The 18,994-nt window shown below is 48.8% G+C and overlaps 1 protein-coding gene across 7 annotated transcripts in view; it reads left to right on the top strand.

Moving 5' to 3' along the window:
• PGPEP1 (pyroglutamyl-peptidase I) overlaps window positions 1-18,994 on the top strand; it is a 30,239-nt gene that overhangs the window by 10,317 nt on the left and 928 nt on the right. For 5 of the 7 annotated variants that reach the window (XM_087443508.1, XM_087443502.1, XM_087443503.1 and 2 more), the window contains 2 exons: window positions 7,658-7,774; window positions 17,557-17,789. In XM_087443508.1, the coding sequence (XP_087299634.1) occupies window positions 17,584-17,789 (206 nt within the window). In that variant the 5' untranslated portion in view covers window positions 7,658-7,774; window positions 17,557-17,583. Of the gene's footprint in view, window positions 1-7,657; window positions 7,775-8,771; window positions 9,039-9,782; window positions 9,887-17,556; window positions 17,790-18,994 lie in introns of those variants that run through there. The other 2 variants (XM_087443504.1, XM_087443505.1) reach the window with 2 other exon arrangements.

Genomic DNA, 18,994 nt, shown 5'->3' with positions numbered 1-18,994 from the left:
TAGCGGTTAAGTGCGCACGCTCCGCTGTGGCGGCCCAGGTTTGGATCCCGGGCGTGCACCGACCCACTGCTTGTCAGGCCATGCTGTGGTGGTTTCCCACATAAAGTGGAGGACGATGGGCATGGATGTTGGCTCAGGGCCAGTCTTCTCAGCAAAAAGAGGAGGATTGGCATGGATGTTAGCTCAGGGCTGGTCTTCCTCACACACACACGCAAAAAAATCCTGATGAAGGGACAGGACTAATTATTGGAGTGAGCAGAGGAGGACCCCAGATTGTCTGCCTTCACACATCCAGGCCCTTCCTCCTGGCCAGGCTATTGTGAGTTTGAAATTCCTGCAAATTGTGTGTGTGTGGAGGGCATGGAAGTGGGTGTTTACTCTGTAGAGTTTAGATTTCCCATCGGGTTGGGGAGAAATGGCAGGGAGAGGAATTCCAGAAAGTTCTGGAGGATTTAAAATGGGAATCTGAATAGTTCCCAGCTTTCAACAAATGCAGAAGTAGAGCTGGCGAAGAGTCAAACTGAAGCTCCAAGGAGGGAGTCGGGTGCAGGGAACAGTGTGCTCAGCTTCTGGACCCAGGGCAGAAGCCGGGGGCAGCTGTGTGTCCTGTTAACAGGCTCCTGAGAGCTCCTGGGGTTGGCACAATAGCAGATGCCTTCAGTGCCCGTGCTCAGGAAGCCCTCCAAAGGTCAGGCGAGTAATACAGACCGTAGCTTCCTGCTTTTCTATTTTTAATTAAAATTGTGATAAAATATACATAAATTTAAATTTTAACCTTTTACCCAGGTTTAAGTGTACAGTTCAATGGCATTAAATACATTCACACTGTTGTGCAACCATCTCCAACATCCATCTCCAGAACTTTTTCATCTTCCCAAACTGAAACTCTGTCCCCATTAAACACTCACTCCCCTCCCCCTCCGCCAGCCCCGACCATTCTTTCTGTCACTGTGAGTCTGACCCCTCTAGGGACCTCATATAATTGGAATCATACAGTATTTGTCCTTTTGTGACTGGCTTATTTCACTGAACATAACGTCCTCAAGGTTCATCCATGTTGTAGCAGATGTCAGAATTTCCTTCCTTTTTAAGGCTGAATAATGTTCCATTGGTAGATGGACCACGTTGTGTTTATCCCTTCATCCGTCGGTGGACACTTGTGTTGCTTCCACCTTTTGACTGTTTGAATGATGCTGCTGTGAACATGGGTGTGCAAATATCTGTTCAAGTCCTTGCTTTCAATTCTTTCGACCCAAAAGTAGAGTTGCTGGATCATATGGTCATTCTATGTTTAACTTGCTGAGAAACTGCCAGACTGTTTTCCACAGTGGCTGCCCCAGTTTACATTCCCACCACTAGTGCACGAGGGCTCCAGTTTCTCCACAGTCACAGCAACAGTTTTGTTTTTTTTTTCATAATAGCTACCCTAGTGGGTATGAAGTGGTATCACATTGTGGCATTGATTTGCATTTCCTTAATGACTAATAATATTGAGCATCTTTTCATGTGCTTATTGGCTATTTGCATATCTTCTTTGGAGAAATGTCTATTCAAGTCCTTTACCCATTTTAAAAATTGGGTGGTTAGTTGTTTTGTTATTGAGTTGTACGTGTTGTTTATGTATTCTGGATGTCAATCCCTTGTCAGATTCATGATTTAGCAACATTTTCTCCCATTCAGTGGGCTGTCTGCACTCTATTTTTTTTTTAATTTTTATTTATTTATTTTTCCCCCAAAGCCCCAGTAGATAGTTGTATGTCACAGCTGCACATCCTTCTAGTTGCTGTATGTGGGACACGGCCTCAGCATGGCTGGAGAAGCGGTGCGTCGGTGCGCGCCCGGGATCCGAACCTGGGTCGCCAGTGGCGGAGCGCACGCACTTAACCACTAAGCCATGGGGCCGGCCCTGTCTGCACTCTATTGATTGTGGTCTTTGATGCAGAAAAGTTTTTCATTTTGATGAAGTCTAATTTCTCAATTTTTATTGCTTGTGCTTTTGGTGTCATTGAATTTTGTTTTTAAGAGAGGGAAGAGCTCAGTGGGTCTCCTCTTGGGGATTAAGGGAAGATTCATTTATAAACCGTAAAGTTGTTCCCCTGCCTCTAGGATGTACTCGGTCTGAGGTAAGAAAAGCAGGCTTTGGTGTGCCGGTGTTATTCTCTAGTGAATGTGTGCTGAGCTGGCACTGAGCACGCCACTTCTTACCGTTTATGCCTCACAGCTGGGTGTGAGAACGCACACAAGAATGTGCAGCGTGGCTCATCACTGAGGAAAATTGGAAACCCCTTAAATGTTCCAGTATGGGGGAATGTTTAAGTCCGCGGCAGCCAGTTTCTGAGATGGAATATTATGCATCAGGGAAAAGGGAAGGAAGAAGATCTACACGTAACAATGTAGCTAGATCTCTGAAACAAACTTCTGAGTGGAGAAAACACAGTTGCAGAAGGATAAAATTGATGTAAAAATAAACACTGTGTGTTTTCTAAGGTGTGTATAAGAGATGGAAATAGGTCTGCAGGGATGTGTGTGCTGTTAACAGTGGTTCCCCCTGAAATGTGAGGTTAGGACCCAGACTCCAGGTAGGGGGGCAGGCTTCAAACTTGATCCGTCTGGCTTTTTAAGAATATAGTAACTGGGGCCGGCCCCGTGGCTTAGCGGTTAAGTGCGTGCGCTCCGCTACTGGCGGCCCAGGTTCGGATCCTGGGCGCACACCGATGCACTGCTTCTCCGGCCATGCTGAGGCCATGTCCGTCGTACAGCAACTAGAAGGATGTGCAACTATGACATACAACTATCTACTGGGGCTTTGAGGGGGAAAAAGGAGGAGGATTGGCAATAGATGTTAGCTCAGAGCCGGTCTTCCTCAGCAAAAAGAGGAGGATTAGCATGGATGTTAGCTCAGGGCTGATCTTCCTCACGAAAAAAAAAAAGGATATAGTAACTGTTTGAATGTCCTTATGTACTAGTTCTACCCTCTGTGTTGTTTCTGGGCCAGCTTCTATTGATTGATTTTTCTCTTCATTGTGGGTGGTATTTTTTGCAAGCCTGGTAAGTTTCAGTTGGTTGCCCCCTGAATTTTACCTTGTGGCAAGCTGGATACTTTTGTATTTCCTCTAAATGTTCTTGAGCTTTCTTCTGGGATACAGGTAAGTTACTGGAAACAGTTTGATCCTTTTGAGGCTTGCTGTTAAATTTCGTTAGGCTGGACTAGTGCAGTGTTTATTCTTGGGCTGATTTTTCCCCATGTCCTTATGAAGTTTTCCACTCTGGATGCTGAGAACACCAAGTATTCCCAGCCCTGTGTGAGTTCTGAGGGGCGTTCCCTCTGCTCCTGTCAGGTGGCTCTACCCCTGGCCTCAGCACGCATGTGTGCCTGTCAGTCCTCAGACCCTTGAAGATCTCTGGATCAATATCTATCTATCTACCTACACACCTACCTACCTACTTACCTACCTAATCTCTCTCTCGCCCTCCCTCCCTTCCCTTTCCCTCTCCCCTCCCCCTCGCCATCTGCTCTCCAGGTCTCCACCCTCCAAACTGTAGCCTTCTTACTGTTTTCAGAACCTCAGCTTTGACTCCTCAACTCATTGTCTGAAAACTTATTTTATATATTTTGTCTTTTGTTTTAATTGTTCCAGACAGGAGGGTAAATCTGATTCCTGTGGCTGCATTTTAGCCAGAAGTCACTTTGGTTTCTTTTAAAGGAAGCACTTTGATATTTTAAAATAGTTTAACATGTTTTGAGCCCTTATTAGACCCTATGCCTTTCATGTGTATTGTTTCGTTTTTCCTTCCTATGACATGGGTACTATTGGGGTTTTTTTTGTTGTTCTTGTTGTTTTTTGTGAGGAGATTGGCCCTGAGCTAACATCTGCCAATCCTCCTCTTTTTGCTGAGAAAGACTGGCCCTGGGCTAACATCCGTGCCCATCTTCCTCCACTTTATATGGGACGCCGCCACAGCATGGCTTGCCAAGCAGTGCGTCGGGGCACGCCTGGGATCCTAACCGGTGAACCCTGGGCTGCCGCAGCGGAGCGCATGCATTTAACTGCTTGCGCCACCGGGCCAGCCCCTGGGTACTACTGTTAATCCCACTTGCAGATGAGGGAACTCAGGCACAGAGACAGTGAGTGACTTGCCCAAGGTCACCCAGCCAGTGAGTGTGGGGAGGAAGGAACAAACCTGTTCACCAGCTCTGGAGGCTATGCCCCTGACTCCTACCCTCCACCATCCATGCAATTAAGAGCTATTTTTTTCTTTTCTCTCTCTCTCTTTAAGATGAAACTTACATAACTAAAATTATTTTAAATTCAGTGGCATTTATGACATTCACAGTGTTGTGCAACCATGTCCGTCTGGTTCCAGAGCATTTTCCTCACTCCAAAGGAAATGTTGTGCCCGTTAGCAGTCACTCCCTATTCCTGCCTCCCCCAGCCTCTGGCAAGGAGCAGTCTGCTGTCTGTCTCTATGGATTTGCCTGTTCTGGACATTTCAGATAAAGGGAATCATACAGCATGAGGCCTTTTGTGTCGGGCTTCTTTCACTCAGCATAATGTTTTCAAGGTTTATTCATGAATCTTGTGATACTGAACCTCTTAATCTCAAATTTGTGTGCCTGGTGCACAATAAGCCAACCACTGAGACACGTGCTTGGAGATGGAGAAAGGTTTATTCAAATTGGCCAAAATGAGAAGGTGGGAGGATAGGTTCTCTCAAATTCTCCTCAATGAAAGAAGGAAGCAGGGGGTCTTTTTAGAGCTAGGGGGCTGGGGGGAAGGAGTTTCAGAGAAACCAAGGGGAAACCTGAGTTTCTTTCACTCCAGATAAGCCCTTGGGCAACCAGACTTCTGGGCAGCTGGGGAGGTTATCTGGTGGTCATAACTTCCTTAAAGGCATTATTTTTCTTCTGCAAAACAAGCTTATAAATCCTTGTGACCCTTGAGTCACCCCTCAGGTTAAACAAGAAAACAGCAAATTAACAAGATTAACTTCATCTGTGTCTGGTAGCATGTAGCAGCACTTCATTCCTCTTTATGGCTGAATAATATTCCATTGTGTGGATGGACCGCATTCTGTTTATTCATCCTTTTATCCATTGAGGGACACTTGGCTGTCTCTACCTGTTGGCTATTGTGAATAATGAGGAGCTGCTTTTAACTGGAGGACAGGGTGAAAAGGAAAGAGGGGTCGCAGGCAGCAGCTAGTCCAAACCACCATTTGCAGTCAGGGAGGTCGAGGTGCCTGCGGGAGGTCTGGTGCACACCCAGCGTCACGTGGGTGTGCGTTCTCAGTCTAAGCTTGAGCTGCTCAGATGGCATTCACAAGCTCCTGCTGTGTGCACGTCCTGCACCGTGGCAAGGACATCAACCCATGGGGCCGAGAGAGTGTGTAAAGAGGGCTGGGCATCGGAGGGTCTTCTTGGGAGGCTGAGACATGAAGGCTGAGGAGCAGTCGACTGACCAGAAAGCGAGAGGAAGAGCATTCCAAGCAGAGAGAACAGCCAGTGCAAAGGCCCCGAGGCAGGAGTGAGCCTGATGTGTGGGAGGCCGTATGGCTGGAGAGGAGTAAGCAAAGGGGGATGAAAGGAGAGGAGGGCAAGGAGGTCGGCGGGTCCCGACTCCGCAGGGCCTGGTGGGCCGTGGTGGGAGGTGGGGTTTTATTCTGAGCATGTAGGGAGCCACAGCAGGGCGGGAGCAGGGAAAGGGTGTGATGTGATTTTAGATTCTGCCTTGGAGGCAGGAGGCTGGGCAGTGTGGGGCGGGAGATGGTCGGGTCTGGTATGCCAAAAAATGAACTTGCCAAGCAAGACTCCGGTGTATCCAGCAAACCACAAGCAAACGGTGGCCTGTGTGTGTTGGCGTGGTTGTTCAAAGAAACTGGGCCGGAAGCGCAGCGAGCAGACGCCGGGCGCACGTGTATGATATCGGCGGTGTGGGAGCAGGGATCACAGAGGGAAGGCCACTAGCGCTTCTTGGAGTTTGACAGCCTGCGGGCAGCGCAGTTGAGTGGGAATCGCCTGTGCGCTGTCCGGCTCTCTGCCTGCCGCATCTCCGGGTCCTGAAGCCCTGTGAAGAGTGTCCTCTCCCTCCCCGCTGCACAGTCGGGGAAGTTGAAGCTCAGTTGAAAAGGGATCATGAATGACCGAGAAAAATGATTGTGGGAGAAATAAAATAGTTTACAGAGTTTTCTCCTTAGCATATTTCAGATGTTTCATAGTCGGTTTCGCCTGTGTCGGGGCAGCAGGTTTGCACTCTGCCTTCCCTGTCCAGCCGTGGGATTTCTCGAGGGGCCCTTCCTGATCGCACGTGTCACCGGGCTTGGCGAGAGGGACAGGGCCCCGGTTCTCAGTGTTGGTGTTGGAGACCCCTCACCCCCACAGGCCCCACCTACCGCCCAGGGGTCCTCGTCTCCGGGTGACCTGGACGCATCCTCTTTGGGGAGCACTTTGGAGTTATCTGTTGGTGAGGAGGGGCCTGCCTTCCAGGCGTCGGATGCTCCAGAGGAAGTGCGTGGACTGGGCGCAGAGTGGGGACAGCGTGGACAGCCAAGTCAAGGCCACCGGATAAAGAAGTCCTGCAGCTGCTGCAAGAGATGCAAGTGCTCGCCAGGGGAGCTCAGCGAGGCCAGAGACGACGTCCCCGCCCGGCCCCCGGAACTCCAACAGCGCGGGGCGTCCTCAGGCCGCTGCTCGGGAGCTGAGGACGCAGCACAGCCCTGCCGGTGACCATTGTTCCGAGTACTAATTTTACTATGAAGAATGCTCAGGTTTTCTGTTGAGCCGAAACCTTCGTCCCCAGACAGGTGCCAGGATTGGTGAGAGCACTGTTCTTCCAGCAGAGTTGGTTCTGGGCCTGCTGCGCGCTGTGCCTTGGGCTGGCTGGGCAAGGAGGCCTGGTTGTGGGCTCTGCCTGCAAGGAGCTAACAGGCGGGTCCTTAGCAGACCACACTGAGAATCCGGGGAAAGCCTTGACATTTCCCCAGAAAAGCGCAGACACTTTTCCCCAGAAAAGTTCACGGTCCATTTTTGTGCATAATTCATGATATCCTAAAACCCTCTTGTGCCCGAGACGGTTAGAGGCTCCTCAAGGAGCTGGGCCCCTCTGTAAATGGATACTGAGACCCTGCCATGTACCATGTACCAAGTCTATAAACAGTTCTTCTCAGGTATGACAAGGGGGAAAAGGTAATAACCAACAACAGCAGCAGTAGTAGTGGCGTAGCCAACATGATTTGAGCACTTAGAATGTGCCGAGCATTGCTTGGAGTGCTTAGTGTGAATTCTTTCATTTAATTCTTCTAACTACCTTGTGAGGTGAGTACTTTCTCATCCCCATTTTACAGATGAGAAAACTGAGGCTCAGAGAGGTTAAGTAACTTGCCCAAGGTCAGATGGGCAGGGCTCAAACCCGGGAGCCTTGCTCCAGAGGCCACAGCGTCACACCATGGCCCATGGAAATGCAGAGAGAGTTCGAGACAAGTGGGAGGGGAAGGGACGCAGAGGAGCTCTGGGGTAGGCCAGCACACATGCCTTCTGGCTCTGCTCGGGGAGTCGAGAGCTTCCCTGCTCTCTGAGGATGAGTCAGTTTATCCCCGGGGAGCACATTATCCCCGCAGCCCTCACCTACTGCCATGACACTCCCTCTCCTCTCGCTTCCAGGAGCTGGAGAAGCTGGGGCTTGGCGACAGCGTGGACCTGCATGTGTATGAGATTCCAGTTGAGTACAAGACTGTCCAGAGGCTCATCCCCGCCCTGTGGGAGAAGCACAGCCCACAGGTGAGTGGGGCGGAAGTAGGTGCTTCCTCATCAGGACCTGCAGGTGGGCGGCCCACACGTGGATGATTTGTCTGGCTTTGTTCCTGCTCCAGTCACATGGCTAATGCCATGGCCTTATCCCCCAAAGGGACACACTTTCCTGGTTACCCTTAGAGGTAAGGGAGGAAGGCAAATGTCTGGAACTTCACAGAGCCTGGCTCTGTTCCACTGGAGTTCTGTATCAGTTACAACATGTTTGGTTATAAGTGACAGTCAAAACACACCTCAACCCAGCTTGAGCACAAATGTTTGTGTGCTTCAGGCATAGCTTGATCCAGGCACTCACCCAGTCGTCAGCATCCTCTCATGGCTACTCAGCTTTGCTTTGCGTTTTGCTCTTGCTTTGGCAAAGGTAGGTGGCTGCTGGCTGATATCCTCCCAATTCAGCCCCTCAACAGAAAGAGAACATCTTTCCTCCAAATAGTTCCCCAACTATTTGGCTGATTGGAGAATCAGGGCTGATTCTCACTGGCCAGCTTGGATCACGTGCCAGTCCCTGACCCGATCACTGTGGCTGGTGGGGAAGAAGAAATGCTCTGATTTGTGAGGCCTGTGTCACATGCCCACTCTCGTGGCCATGGGGTGGTGTCACCTCTCTCCAGACCTCGTGGAATGAGAACAGGGAGTGGACGTTTCCACCAAGGGAAACAGGTGTGGGAGGGAGCTTCGGCTGTTCCCAGAGTCGGTGGAACGGAGGCCGGGCAGGCAGGAACCGCACCCTCCCACCACAGGTACGTGAGGTCCGGCCAAGACCGTGGCTCAGGGGTCAGGAGCGAGAGCCACCGGGGAACTTACCTGCGCTGGCGGCTCTGCTGGTGAGGTCCTGGTCCCCTGCGGGGGCCCCACCCAGCTGCCCGCCCCAGCCTCTGTTTTGGATTCTCCAGGGCTGGCCAGAGGAATCTTCCTTTCTAACGAACTCTCCTGTCGCATCTCAAGTGGAATTTGCCCCTTTTCACAGATGAGGACCTGGAGGCTTAGCGAGGTGTTGCTGAAGGTTGTGCCAGTGGACTTTTTCTTCTGCTGCAGCTATGCAGTCCTGCCTGATTCTAGTTTTTTTTTTAAAAAAAACAACGAACCCTAATGCATGAACATCTTTTAAAAAAATTTCACACCATATGGAAAGGGATAAAGAAAAAGGATTTTGGAGTCAGGCTGCTGCTGACGAGCTGTGAGGTCTCAGGCAAACTCCCTGGGCTCCCCGTGCCTCAGTTTCCTCCTGTGACAGGTGGGAATACTAATTGTACTAAGAGTGTGCCACCCAATTGGGTGTGTATGTGTGTGTGTAGGGGGGGTTGGTATCCCCACACCAGCAATTCTCCGACACCAGCTGCGTGTCCTGCAATTCAGCTCCGTTCTGACACTATCTACCCTGAGATCGAGTCAGATCCCACAGGGTGAGGGCTCAGTCCCACAGAGTGCCCCCCGCCTCAGACGACAACCCCAAGTCCAGGCCATCACCTGTGCCTCTTACCGACCTGCTGTGAATGAGAGGCTCCCCTGGCCCCTCCTTGGGTTCAATTAATCTGCTAGAGCGGCTCTCAGAACTCGGGAAGCCCGTTCGCTGACCAGCTTTCGGGGTTATGATGAGAGGCTACAGCTCAGGAACAGCCAGATGGAGGAGGTGCAGAGGGCGAGGGGTGGGGAGGGGCGAGGACCTTACGTGCCCTCTCCGGGTGCCCACCCTCCCAGCACCTCCGCGTGCTCACCGTCTTGGAAGCTCTCCAGACCCCGTTGTTTGGGTTTTTGTGGAGGCTTCCTGACTCGGACGTGGTGGATTAAATCATCGGCGGTTGGCTATTGAGCTCAACCTCCAGCCCCTCCCCTCCTCGGAGGCCAGGGGGCGGGACTGAAAGTTCCAACCCTCTGACCACATGGCTGGTTCCCCTGGCAACCAGCCCCCATCCATAGGGGCTTTCCAAAAGTCACCTCACTAACCTAACAAGATACTTTTATCGCTCTCATCACTTAGGAAGTTCCAAGGGTTTTAGGAGTTCTGTGCCGGGAACAGCGGACTAAGAACACATGTTTCTTATTACAAACCAGAGTATCAGAAGCCCACATCCTGAGTCCACGGTGAGGACGAGCGAGATGAGGCCAGTAGGGTGATGGACAGTTCTCAGCCTACCCCAGAGATTCCCAGCCAAGCATCCTTCTCAACTGGGGCCGGATCATCCTCTGTGGGGGGACTGCCCTGGGCACTGTAGGATGTTAAGCAGCATCCCTGGCCTCCACCCACCAGATGCCAGGAGCACTGTTTCTCTGGTGTTGACCTCCCAGAATGTCTTCAGACATCGTCAACATCCCCTGGAGCGAGGTGGCCCTGGTTGAGAACTCCTGGTCTGTAGTAGTAAGCTCTTAGTAACAGTTAACTGGTACCACGAATAATGTTATGTTATCACTCACACATTCTTCATGCACACACATCTGCCTCATACGTGTGCGTGGACGTGCCCGTGCACGCATGCTGTTTAAGTAGCGCACTGCGTGAATGAGGTCCTGGGGCTGCCATCCAAATGACCACAAACTGGATGTCTTAACACAACAGGAATTTATTCTCTTACAGTCTGGAGGCCAGAAGTCCAAGATCCAGGTGTCACAGGGCCGTGTCCCTCTGACAGCTCTAGCGGGGGATTCTGCCTTGTCTCTTCCAGCTCTGGGGGCCCCAGTGTTCCTCGGCTTGTGGCCGCATCACGTCACCCCAGTCTCTGCCTCTGTCTCCACATGGCCTTCTCCTCCTCTCTCTATCTCTCCTCTGTGTGTCTCTTTTAGGGACATTTGTCACTGGATTTCAGGCCCACCCAGAGAATCTAGGATGACCTCGAGATCCTTAATGACGTCTGCGAAGACCCTTTTCCCAGTAAGGTCTCAGTCACGGTTTCCAGGCATTAGGACAGGGACATATATCTTTTTTTGTGTTGGTGGGGTCACCATTCAACCGTCTGTACTGGAGTTGCTGTTTTACTTTTGCGTTACCAGTATTCAGTTTGTGGAGCACCAGATAACACAGTGCCAGAGGCCAGGCGTCCCACAGAGAAGAAAGCAGCCCGCCGCTGCTCCCGGAGAGTCAGGCTCTTGAGGAGCGTGCCAGCTCCATGGGACAGTGGAAACTTTCTAGCGGCCACATTTAAAAAGCATAAAAAGAAATAGCCGAAATTAATTTTAATCATATCTTAAATATAACTCCATATATCTAAAATATTATCATTTCGACATGTAATCAATATTAAAAAATTATTAATGAGACATTTTACATTCCTTTTTTGTGCCCAGGCTCCGAAATCCAGTGTGTGTTTTACACTCCCTACACATCTCGATTTGTACCAGCCACGTGTCGAGTGCTCAGTAGGCACGTGGGGCCCAGGTACCGTGTGGGCCAGCATGCTCGTCAGCCTGTACTTGCAATGCTCACGTGTTTGCTCACATTGCTCCTCCCGTGTGTAAGCACACACAGCTCAGTAGGGGTTGAACTTAAACTGTATTCAATTTGGCATTCTGCCTTTTATAAATATGTCATCACTTAGGTCATTAGAAATTCTCCCTCGGCCGGCCCCGTGGCTTAGTGGTTGAGTGCGCGCACTCCGCTACTGGCGGCCCGGGTTCGGATCCCGGGTGCACACAGACGCACTGCTTCCCCAGCCACGCTGAGGCCGCGTCCCACATACAGCAACTAGAGGGATGTGCAACTATGACATACAACTATCTACTGGGGCTTTGGGGGAAAAAAGGAGGAGGATTGGCAATAGATGTCAGCTCAGAGCCGGTCTTCCTCAGCAAAAAGGGGAGGATTGGCATGGATGTCAGCTCAGGGCTGATCTTCCTCACAAAAAAAAAAAAAACATTCTCCCTAAGTTATTTATTTATTTAATTTCGTTGAGGTCGTATTGGTTTATAACATTGTATAATTTCAGGTGTACATTATTATATATCAGTTTTTGTATAGAGTGTGTCATGCTCACCACCAATAGTCTAGTTTTTATCCATCACCATATAAATGTGCCCCTTTGCCCCTTTTGCCCACCCCCCAGCCCCTCCCCCTCTGGTAACCACTAATCTGTTCTCTTTGTCCATGTGTTTATCTTCCACACATGAGTAAAATCATGCTGTATTTGTCTTTCTCTGTCTGGCTTATTTCGCTTAGCATAATACCCTGAAGGTCCATCCATGTTGTTGTAAATAGGACGATTTTGTCTTTTTTTATGGCTGAGTATTCCATTGTATATAGATACCACATCTTCTTTATCCATTCATCAGTCGATGGGCCCTTGGGTTGCTTCCACATCTTGGCTATGGTGAATAATGCTGCAGTGAACACAGGGGTGCATAAGTCTCTTTGAATTGTTCATTTCATGTTCTTTGGATAATACCCAGTAGTGGGATAGCTGGATCGTATGGTATTTCTATTTTTAATTTTTTGAGGAATCTCCATAGTGTTTTCCATAGTGGCTGCAGCAGTTTGCATTCCCACCAGCAGTGTTTGAGGGTTCCCGTTTCTCTACATCCTCTCCAACGTTTGTTGTTTTTTGTCTTGGTGATTATAGCTGTTCTAACCGGTGTAAGGTGATATCTCATTGTAGTTTTGATTTGCATTTCCCTGATGATTAGTGATATTGAACATCTTTTCATGTGCCTGTTGGCCATCTGTGTATCTTCTTTGGAAAAATGTCTGTTCACATCCTCTGCCCATTTTTCAATCGGGTTGTTTGGTTTTTTGTGATTGAGTTGTATGAGTTCTTTGTATATTTTGGAAATTAACCTCTTGTCAGACATATGATTTGCAAATATTTTCTCCCAGTTGCTGGGTTGTCTTTTCATTTTGTTCATGGTTTCCTTTGCCTTGCAGAAGCTTTTTAGTCTGAAGTAGTCCCATTTGTTTATTTTTTCTTTTGTTTCCCTTGCTTGAGTAGACATGGTATTCGAAAAGATGCTTCTAAGACTGATGTCAAAGAGTGTATTGCCTATATTTTCTTCTAGGAGTTTTATGGTTTCAGGTTTTACATTCAAGTCTTTAATCCATTTTAAGTTAATTTTTGTGTAGGGTGAAAGATAGTGGTCTACCTTCATTCTTTTGCATGTGGCTGTCCAGTTCTCCCAACACCATTTATTGAAGAAACTTTCCTTTCTCAATTTTATGTTCTTGCCTCATTTGTCGAAGATTATTTGTCCATAGGTGTGTGGTTTTATTTCTGGACTTTGAGTTCTGTTCCATTGATCTGTGTGTCTGTTATTGTGCCAGTACCATGCTGTTTTGATTACTATAGCTTTGTAGTACATTTTGAAGTCAGGAGGATTCTGGTTGGGATTGCATTGAATCTGTAGATTGCTTTAGGTAATATGGACATTTTAACTGTGTTTATTCTTCCAATCCATAAGCGTGGAATATATTTCCATTTCTTTATGTCGTCTTCGATTTCTTTCAATAATGTCTTATATTTTTCAGTGTATAGGTATTTCACCTCCTTGGTTAAGTTTACGCCTAGATATTTTATTCTTTTTGTTGCAGTTATAAATAGGATTATTCTTGACTTCTCTTTCTGCTAGTTCGTTATTAGTGTGTAGAAATGCAACTGGGGGCCGGCCCGGTGGCGCAAGTGGTTGGGTGCGCGTGCTCCGCTGCGGCGGCCCGGGGTTCGCTGGTTCGGATCCCGGGCGCGCACCGATGCACTGCTTTGGGAGGCCACGCTGTGGCGGCGTCCCATATAAAGTGGAGGAGGATGGGCACGGATGTTAGCCCAGGGCCGTCTTCCTCAGCAAAAAAAAGAGGAGGATTGGCGGATGTTAGCACAGGGCTGATCCCCTCACAAAAAAAAAAAAAAAAAAAAGAAATGCAACTGACTTTTGTAGGTTGATTTTGTACCCTGCAACTTTGCTGTAGTTGTTGATTGTTTCTAATAGTTTTCTGGTGGATTCTTTAGGGTTTTCTATATATAGAATCATGTTGTCTGAAAAGAGTAAGAGTTTTATGTCTTCCTTTCCAATTTGGATTCCTTTTATTCCTTTTCTTGCCTAATTGCTCTGGCCAAAAGCTCCAGTACTATGTTGAACAGGAGTGGTGAGAGTGGGCAGCCTTGTCTTGTTCCTGTTCTCAGAGGGATGGCTTTTAGTTTTTCACCATTGAGGATGATATTAGCTGTGGGTTTGTCATATATGGCCTTTATTCTCTTGAGGTACTTTCCTTTTATACCCGTTTTATTGGGAGTTTTTATCATAAATGGATGGTGGATCTTGTCAAATGCTTTCTCTGCATCTACTGAGATGATCATATGGTTTTTATTCCTCATTCTGTTAATGTGGTGTATCACATTGATTGATTCGTGGATGTTGAACCATCCCTGCGTCCCTGGTATAAATCCCACCTGATCACGGTGTATGATCCTTTTAATGTATTGCTGTATTTGGTTTACCAATATTTTGTTGAGGGTTTTTGCATCTATGTTCATCAGCAATATTCTCCTGTAATTTTCCTTCTTTGTGTTGTCCTTGTCTGGTTTTGGTATCAGGGTGATGTTGGCCTCATAGAATGAGTTAGCAAGTCTTGCACATTCTTCAATTTTTTGGAATAGTTTGAGAAGGATAGGTATTAAATCTTCTTTGAATGTTTGGTAGAATTCTCCAGAGAAGTCATCTGATCCTGGACTTTTGTTTTTTGGGAGGTTTTGATTACTGTTTCAATCTCTTTACTTGTGATTGGTCTATTCAGATTCTCTATTTCTTCTTTTCTTTTTTTGCTGGGAAAGATTTGCCCTGAGCTAACATCTATTGCCAATCTTCCTCTCTTTTTTTTTCCCTCCCCAAAGCCCCAGTATGTAGTTGTATATATTCTAGCTGTAAGTCCTTCTAGTTCTGCTATGTGAGCTGCCACCACAGCATGGCTACTGACAGACGAGTGGTGTGGTTCCGCACTCGGGAACCAAACCCAGGCTGCCGAAGCAGAACATGCCGAACTTTAACCACTAGGCTGGCTGTCTCTGTTTCTTCTTAATTTAGTTTTGGGAGGTTGCATGAGTCTAAGAATTTATCCATTTCTTCTAAGAGGCTGTCCAATTTGTTGGCATATAGTTTTTCGTAGTATTCTCTTAGTCCTGTATTTCTTTATTTATTTATTTTTTGCTGAGGAAGATTGGTCCTGGGCTAACATCTGTCCCCATCTTCCTCTACTTTATATGGCATGCTGCCACAGCATGGCTTGACAAGCGGTGCGTCAGTCTGCGCCCAGGATCCAAACCCATGAACCCTGGGTCACCAAAGCAGAGCGTGAGCACTTAACCACTGTGCCACTGGGCTGGTCCCCCATAGTATTCTCTCATAATCTTTTTTTTTTTTTTTTTTTTTTTAAAGATTTTATTTATTCATTTTTTTCCCCCCAAAGCCCCAGTAGACAGTTGCATGTCATAGGTTCACATCCTTCTAGCTGCTGTACGTGGGACTCGGCCTCGCGTTGGACGGAGAAGTGGTGCCTCGGGGCGCGCCCGGGATCCGAACCCGGGCCGCCAGCACCAGAGCGCGCGCACTTAACCGCCAAGCCACGGAGCCGGCCCTCTCATAATCTTTTGTATTTCTGTGGTATCTGTTGTAATTTCTCCTCTCTCATTTTTAATTTTATTTATTTGAGCCTCCTCTTTTTGTTCTTAGTGAGTCTGGCTAAGGGTTTGTCAGTTTTTTGTTTGTTTGTTTGTTTTTTGTGAGGAAGATCAGCCCTGAGCTAATATCCATGCTAATCCTCCTCGTTTTGCTGAGGAAGACCGGCTCTGAGCTAACATCTATTGCCACTCCTCCTCCTTTTTTTTCCCCAAAGCCCCAGTAGATAGTTGTATGTCATAGTTGCACATCCTTCTAGTTGCTGTATGTGGGACGCGGCCTCAGCATGGCCGGAGAAGCAGTGCGTCGGTGCGCGCCCGGGATCTGAACCCGGGCCGCCAGTAGCAGAGCGCATGCGCTTAACCACTAAGCCACGGGGCCGGCCCCAGTTGTGTTCTTGATATCCAGAATTTGTTTGGTTTTTTTGGGGGTCTCTTTGATGAAGAATTCCTTCTGCTTATTAATTTTATTCCTGAGCTCGTTGAGCTGTCTTTGTTTTCTTGTAACTCATTGAGTTTCTTTATGACAGCTATTTTGAGTTCTCTGTCATTTAGATTGTAAATTTCTGTGACTTCAGGATTGATTTCTGGAGACTTGTCATTTTCCTTCTGCTCTGAAGTGTTACTGTAGTTCTTCATGGCCTTTGATGAATTGATCCTTTGCTGGTGCATTTGTGGTAGCATTAGGTCGCAGATTCCACCTGCCACCACTGGAGGGGAGCAGGAGCTGTGTTTTCTGATCCTGCCGCGTCTGCTGGAAGTTGTGCCATTTGGGCTGCCCTATGGTTGTGCACTGGCTGCAGCCACTTGGCGGGTCACACACGCATGTGTGCTAGGGTCCTCTGTGTTCCGTTGGCAGGTCATTCTGGTATGGGACCACTGCACTCGGCAGGGGACCAGCAGAGCTGTTGTGCTAGGCGGGAGGGGAGGGGCGCTTTCTTTCGTGCACACAGGCCAGCTCTGCACTCATGGGCAGTTCAGCTGAGCCACTGCACTTGGTGGGGGCTCCATCACAGGGGCTGAGCTGCGCCACTCAGTGGGGAGTGGACCCATGGACAGGGCTGTCGTGGCACAGTGGGTGCTCCTGCAGGCCAGGCTACCACTCTGAAAGCGCTCGCACTCAGGCCAGGCTGCTCCCACCTCCTCTTACAGTCGCCCCAGCCGCCATGTGAGGACCCAAGACCTAGATCACTGCCACCGGAGGGGTGGGTGGGGGAGGGGTCCACTCACCTAGTTCCACTGCCTCCCGGGAATCCAGTCCCCCCACCTTCAGACATATGGCTGCGTGGATCTCTCAGACATATTGTTGTGCTGTGCAGGGAATCCTCTGCTGGTTAATGAATGTCCGTTTAGTTGTTACTTAGAGGGGAGAGACAAAGGGGACAACTCACTCTGCCGTGATGCTGATGTCTAAACATCATTTTAGTGGCTGGGTAGTTTTTAGTAATTAATGTAACCATTTTCCTATTATTGGGTATGCCAGTCATTTCCACGTGTTTTCTTACATTTATGAGTAACACGGAAGTCATCATTGACAGATTATTACCTCTTGGATTATTATTATTATTTCTTTTTGGCAAGGAGGAGTCTCCCTGAGCTAACATCTGTTGCCAATCTTCCTCTAGTTTGTATGTGGGTCACCACCTCAGCATGGCTGACAAGTGGTGTAGGACCACGCCTGGGATCCGAACCTGTGCCACTGAAGTGGAGTGTGCCAAACCCAACCACTATGCCATGGGGCTGGCCCCACCTCATGGGTTATTTTTAAGCTGTATTCCTGGAAGTTGTACCTTGCCTTTTGCATTTGGCAGTATGTCTTCAAGAACTTGCCTTGGGCATTTTAACAGCTACATACATAGTAGTTCATAATTTATTTAGCCAACGCCTCCCACCACCACCCCGCCCCCATGAATGGCTAATTAGGTTGTTTCCAGTATTTGATTGTAATGACAAAGCTGCAGTGAACATCTCTGCATGTTACACCATTCTTGCACGTTTCACTTGGCATACCTTTCTGCAAGAGTGACTGTAGGGTCTATTCCAGCAGCACGAGGTCAGAAACAATGTAACCCCAGGCAGAACCTAGCCAGGATACTGCCCTCCCCTTGGCCTGAGGGTACCGCCAGTCTCATGGCCAGATCCCATTAAGCCCTGCCCATCTGTCCACAGCTGGTGGTGCATGTTGGGGTGTCGGGGATGGCGACGGCAGTCACGCTGGAGAAGTGCGGGCACAACAAGGGCTACAAGGGGCTGGACAACTGCCGCTTCTGCCCCGGCTCCCAGTGCTGTGTGGAGGATGGGCCTGAAAGCATTGACTCCATCATCGACATGGATGCTGTGTGTAAGAGGGTCACTACGCTGGGCCTGGATGTGTCAGTGACCATCTCACAGGATGCTGGCAGGTAGGGCACCATGGGGCCATCTGGGGTGGGTGTGGGCAGGCTTCCCTCCTCTGCTGCCCCCGCTGGTCTACAACAAGCTGAGTGTGTTGACTTGGATCTCTTTGGGCCAAGCACTCACTTTTTTTTTTTTTTTTTTTTTTACTTTTTAAAACTTCATTGATTTACCATCTGATTAAAGCATGGGATATTTTAATAGTATTATCCATAATATTTTTGTGTAGAAAACTTTACACAGCATTTCATATGATAGAATTCTCACCATGCGTGATGCACAGAGCTAAGCATGTATACATACCAGGCCCCACTGATTCCGCTTCTGGAGCTCATTGTGTGGGGCCTGCCCACTTCTCCCCACCCAGGCCCCTGGCATCTCCCCTGGACACTGCCCAGCCACCTCCGTGGCGTCCTTCCTGCCGTCTCTTCCCCAGCCCTGCCAGTCCTTCTCCCTAAGCAGTGGTTTCTATATTAGTGTCCTGTGGCTGCTGTGACAGATCACCACATGGGTGGCTTGGGACGACAGAAGTTGATTCTCTCGCAGTTCCAGAGACTCTGAGGGAGGATCTGTCCCAGGCCTCTCTCCTGGCTTCTGGTGGCTGCTGGCACCCTTGCTGCTCCTTGCCTTGTAGACGCATCCCTTCCATCTCTGCCTCCATCTCCACGTGGCCTTCTCCCTGTGTGTGTATTCACGTGGCCTTCTCATAAGGACACCTGTCTTTGGGTTTAGCACCCACCCTAGTCCAGTATGACCTCATCTTAACTAATTACATCTGTGGAAGCCCTCTATCCAAATAAAGTCACATTCTGAGGTTCCAGGTGAACTAGAATTTTGAGGAGAAACTATTCAGCCTATTACGAGGTCTTTTATAAATTCAAGTCAGATGATATCCCTTCCTTGCTTAATCCCTCCTACAGCTCCCACTGCACCAAGAATCAAATCCCAACCTCTCCCCACCACCCACAGGTTCTGTGTGGTCTGGCCCCTGCCCACCTCTCCACCCTCATCTGCCTCCACTCTCCCCTCACCCACTGCATTCCAGACACACAAACCAGCCTTCTCCTGTTCCTCAAACACACCAAGCTCTCTCTAGCCTCAGGGCCTTTGCACGTGCTGTGGCGCCTGCCCAGCATTCACCCCCCTCTGATAATGCCTCTTCCAGGTCTTAGCTCCAACTCGTTGCCTCCTTGGGGAGGCCTCCCCAGCCTCC

Source organism: Ceratotherium simum, chromosome 18 (genome assembly GCF_057802395.1).
Source record: "Ceratotherium simum simum isolate JZ-2026a chromosome 18, ASM5780239v1, whole genome shotgun sequence".
NCBI classification, from domain to species: domain Eukaryota; kingdom Metazoa; phylum Chordata; class Mammalia; order Perissodactyla; family Rhinocerotidae; genus Ceratotherium; species Ceratotherium simum.
The sequence above is the reverse complement of the archived record's forward strand: the minus strand, read 5'-3'. Positions and strand labels throughout refer to the sequence as shown.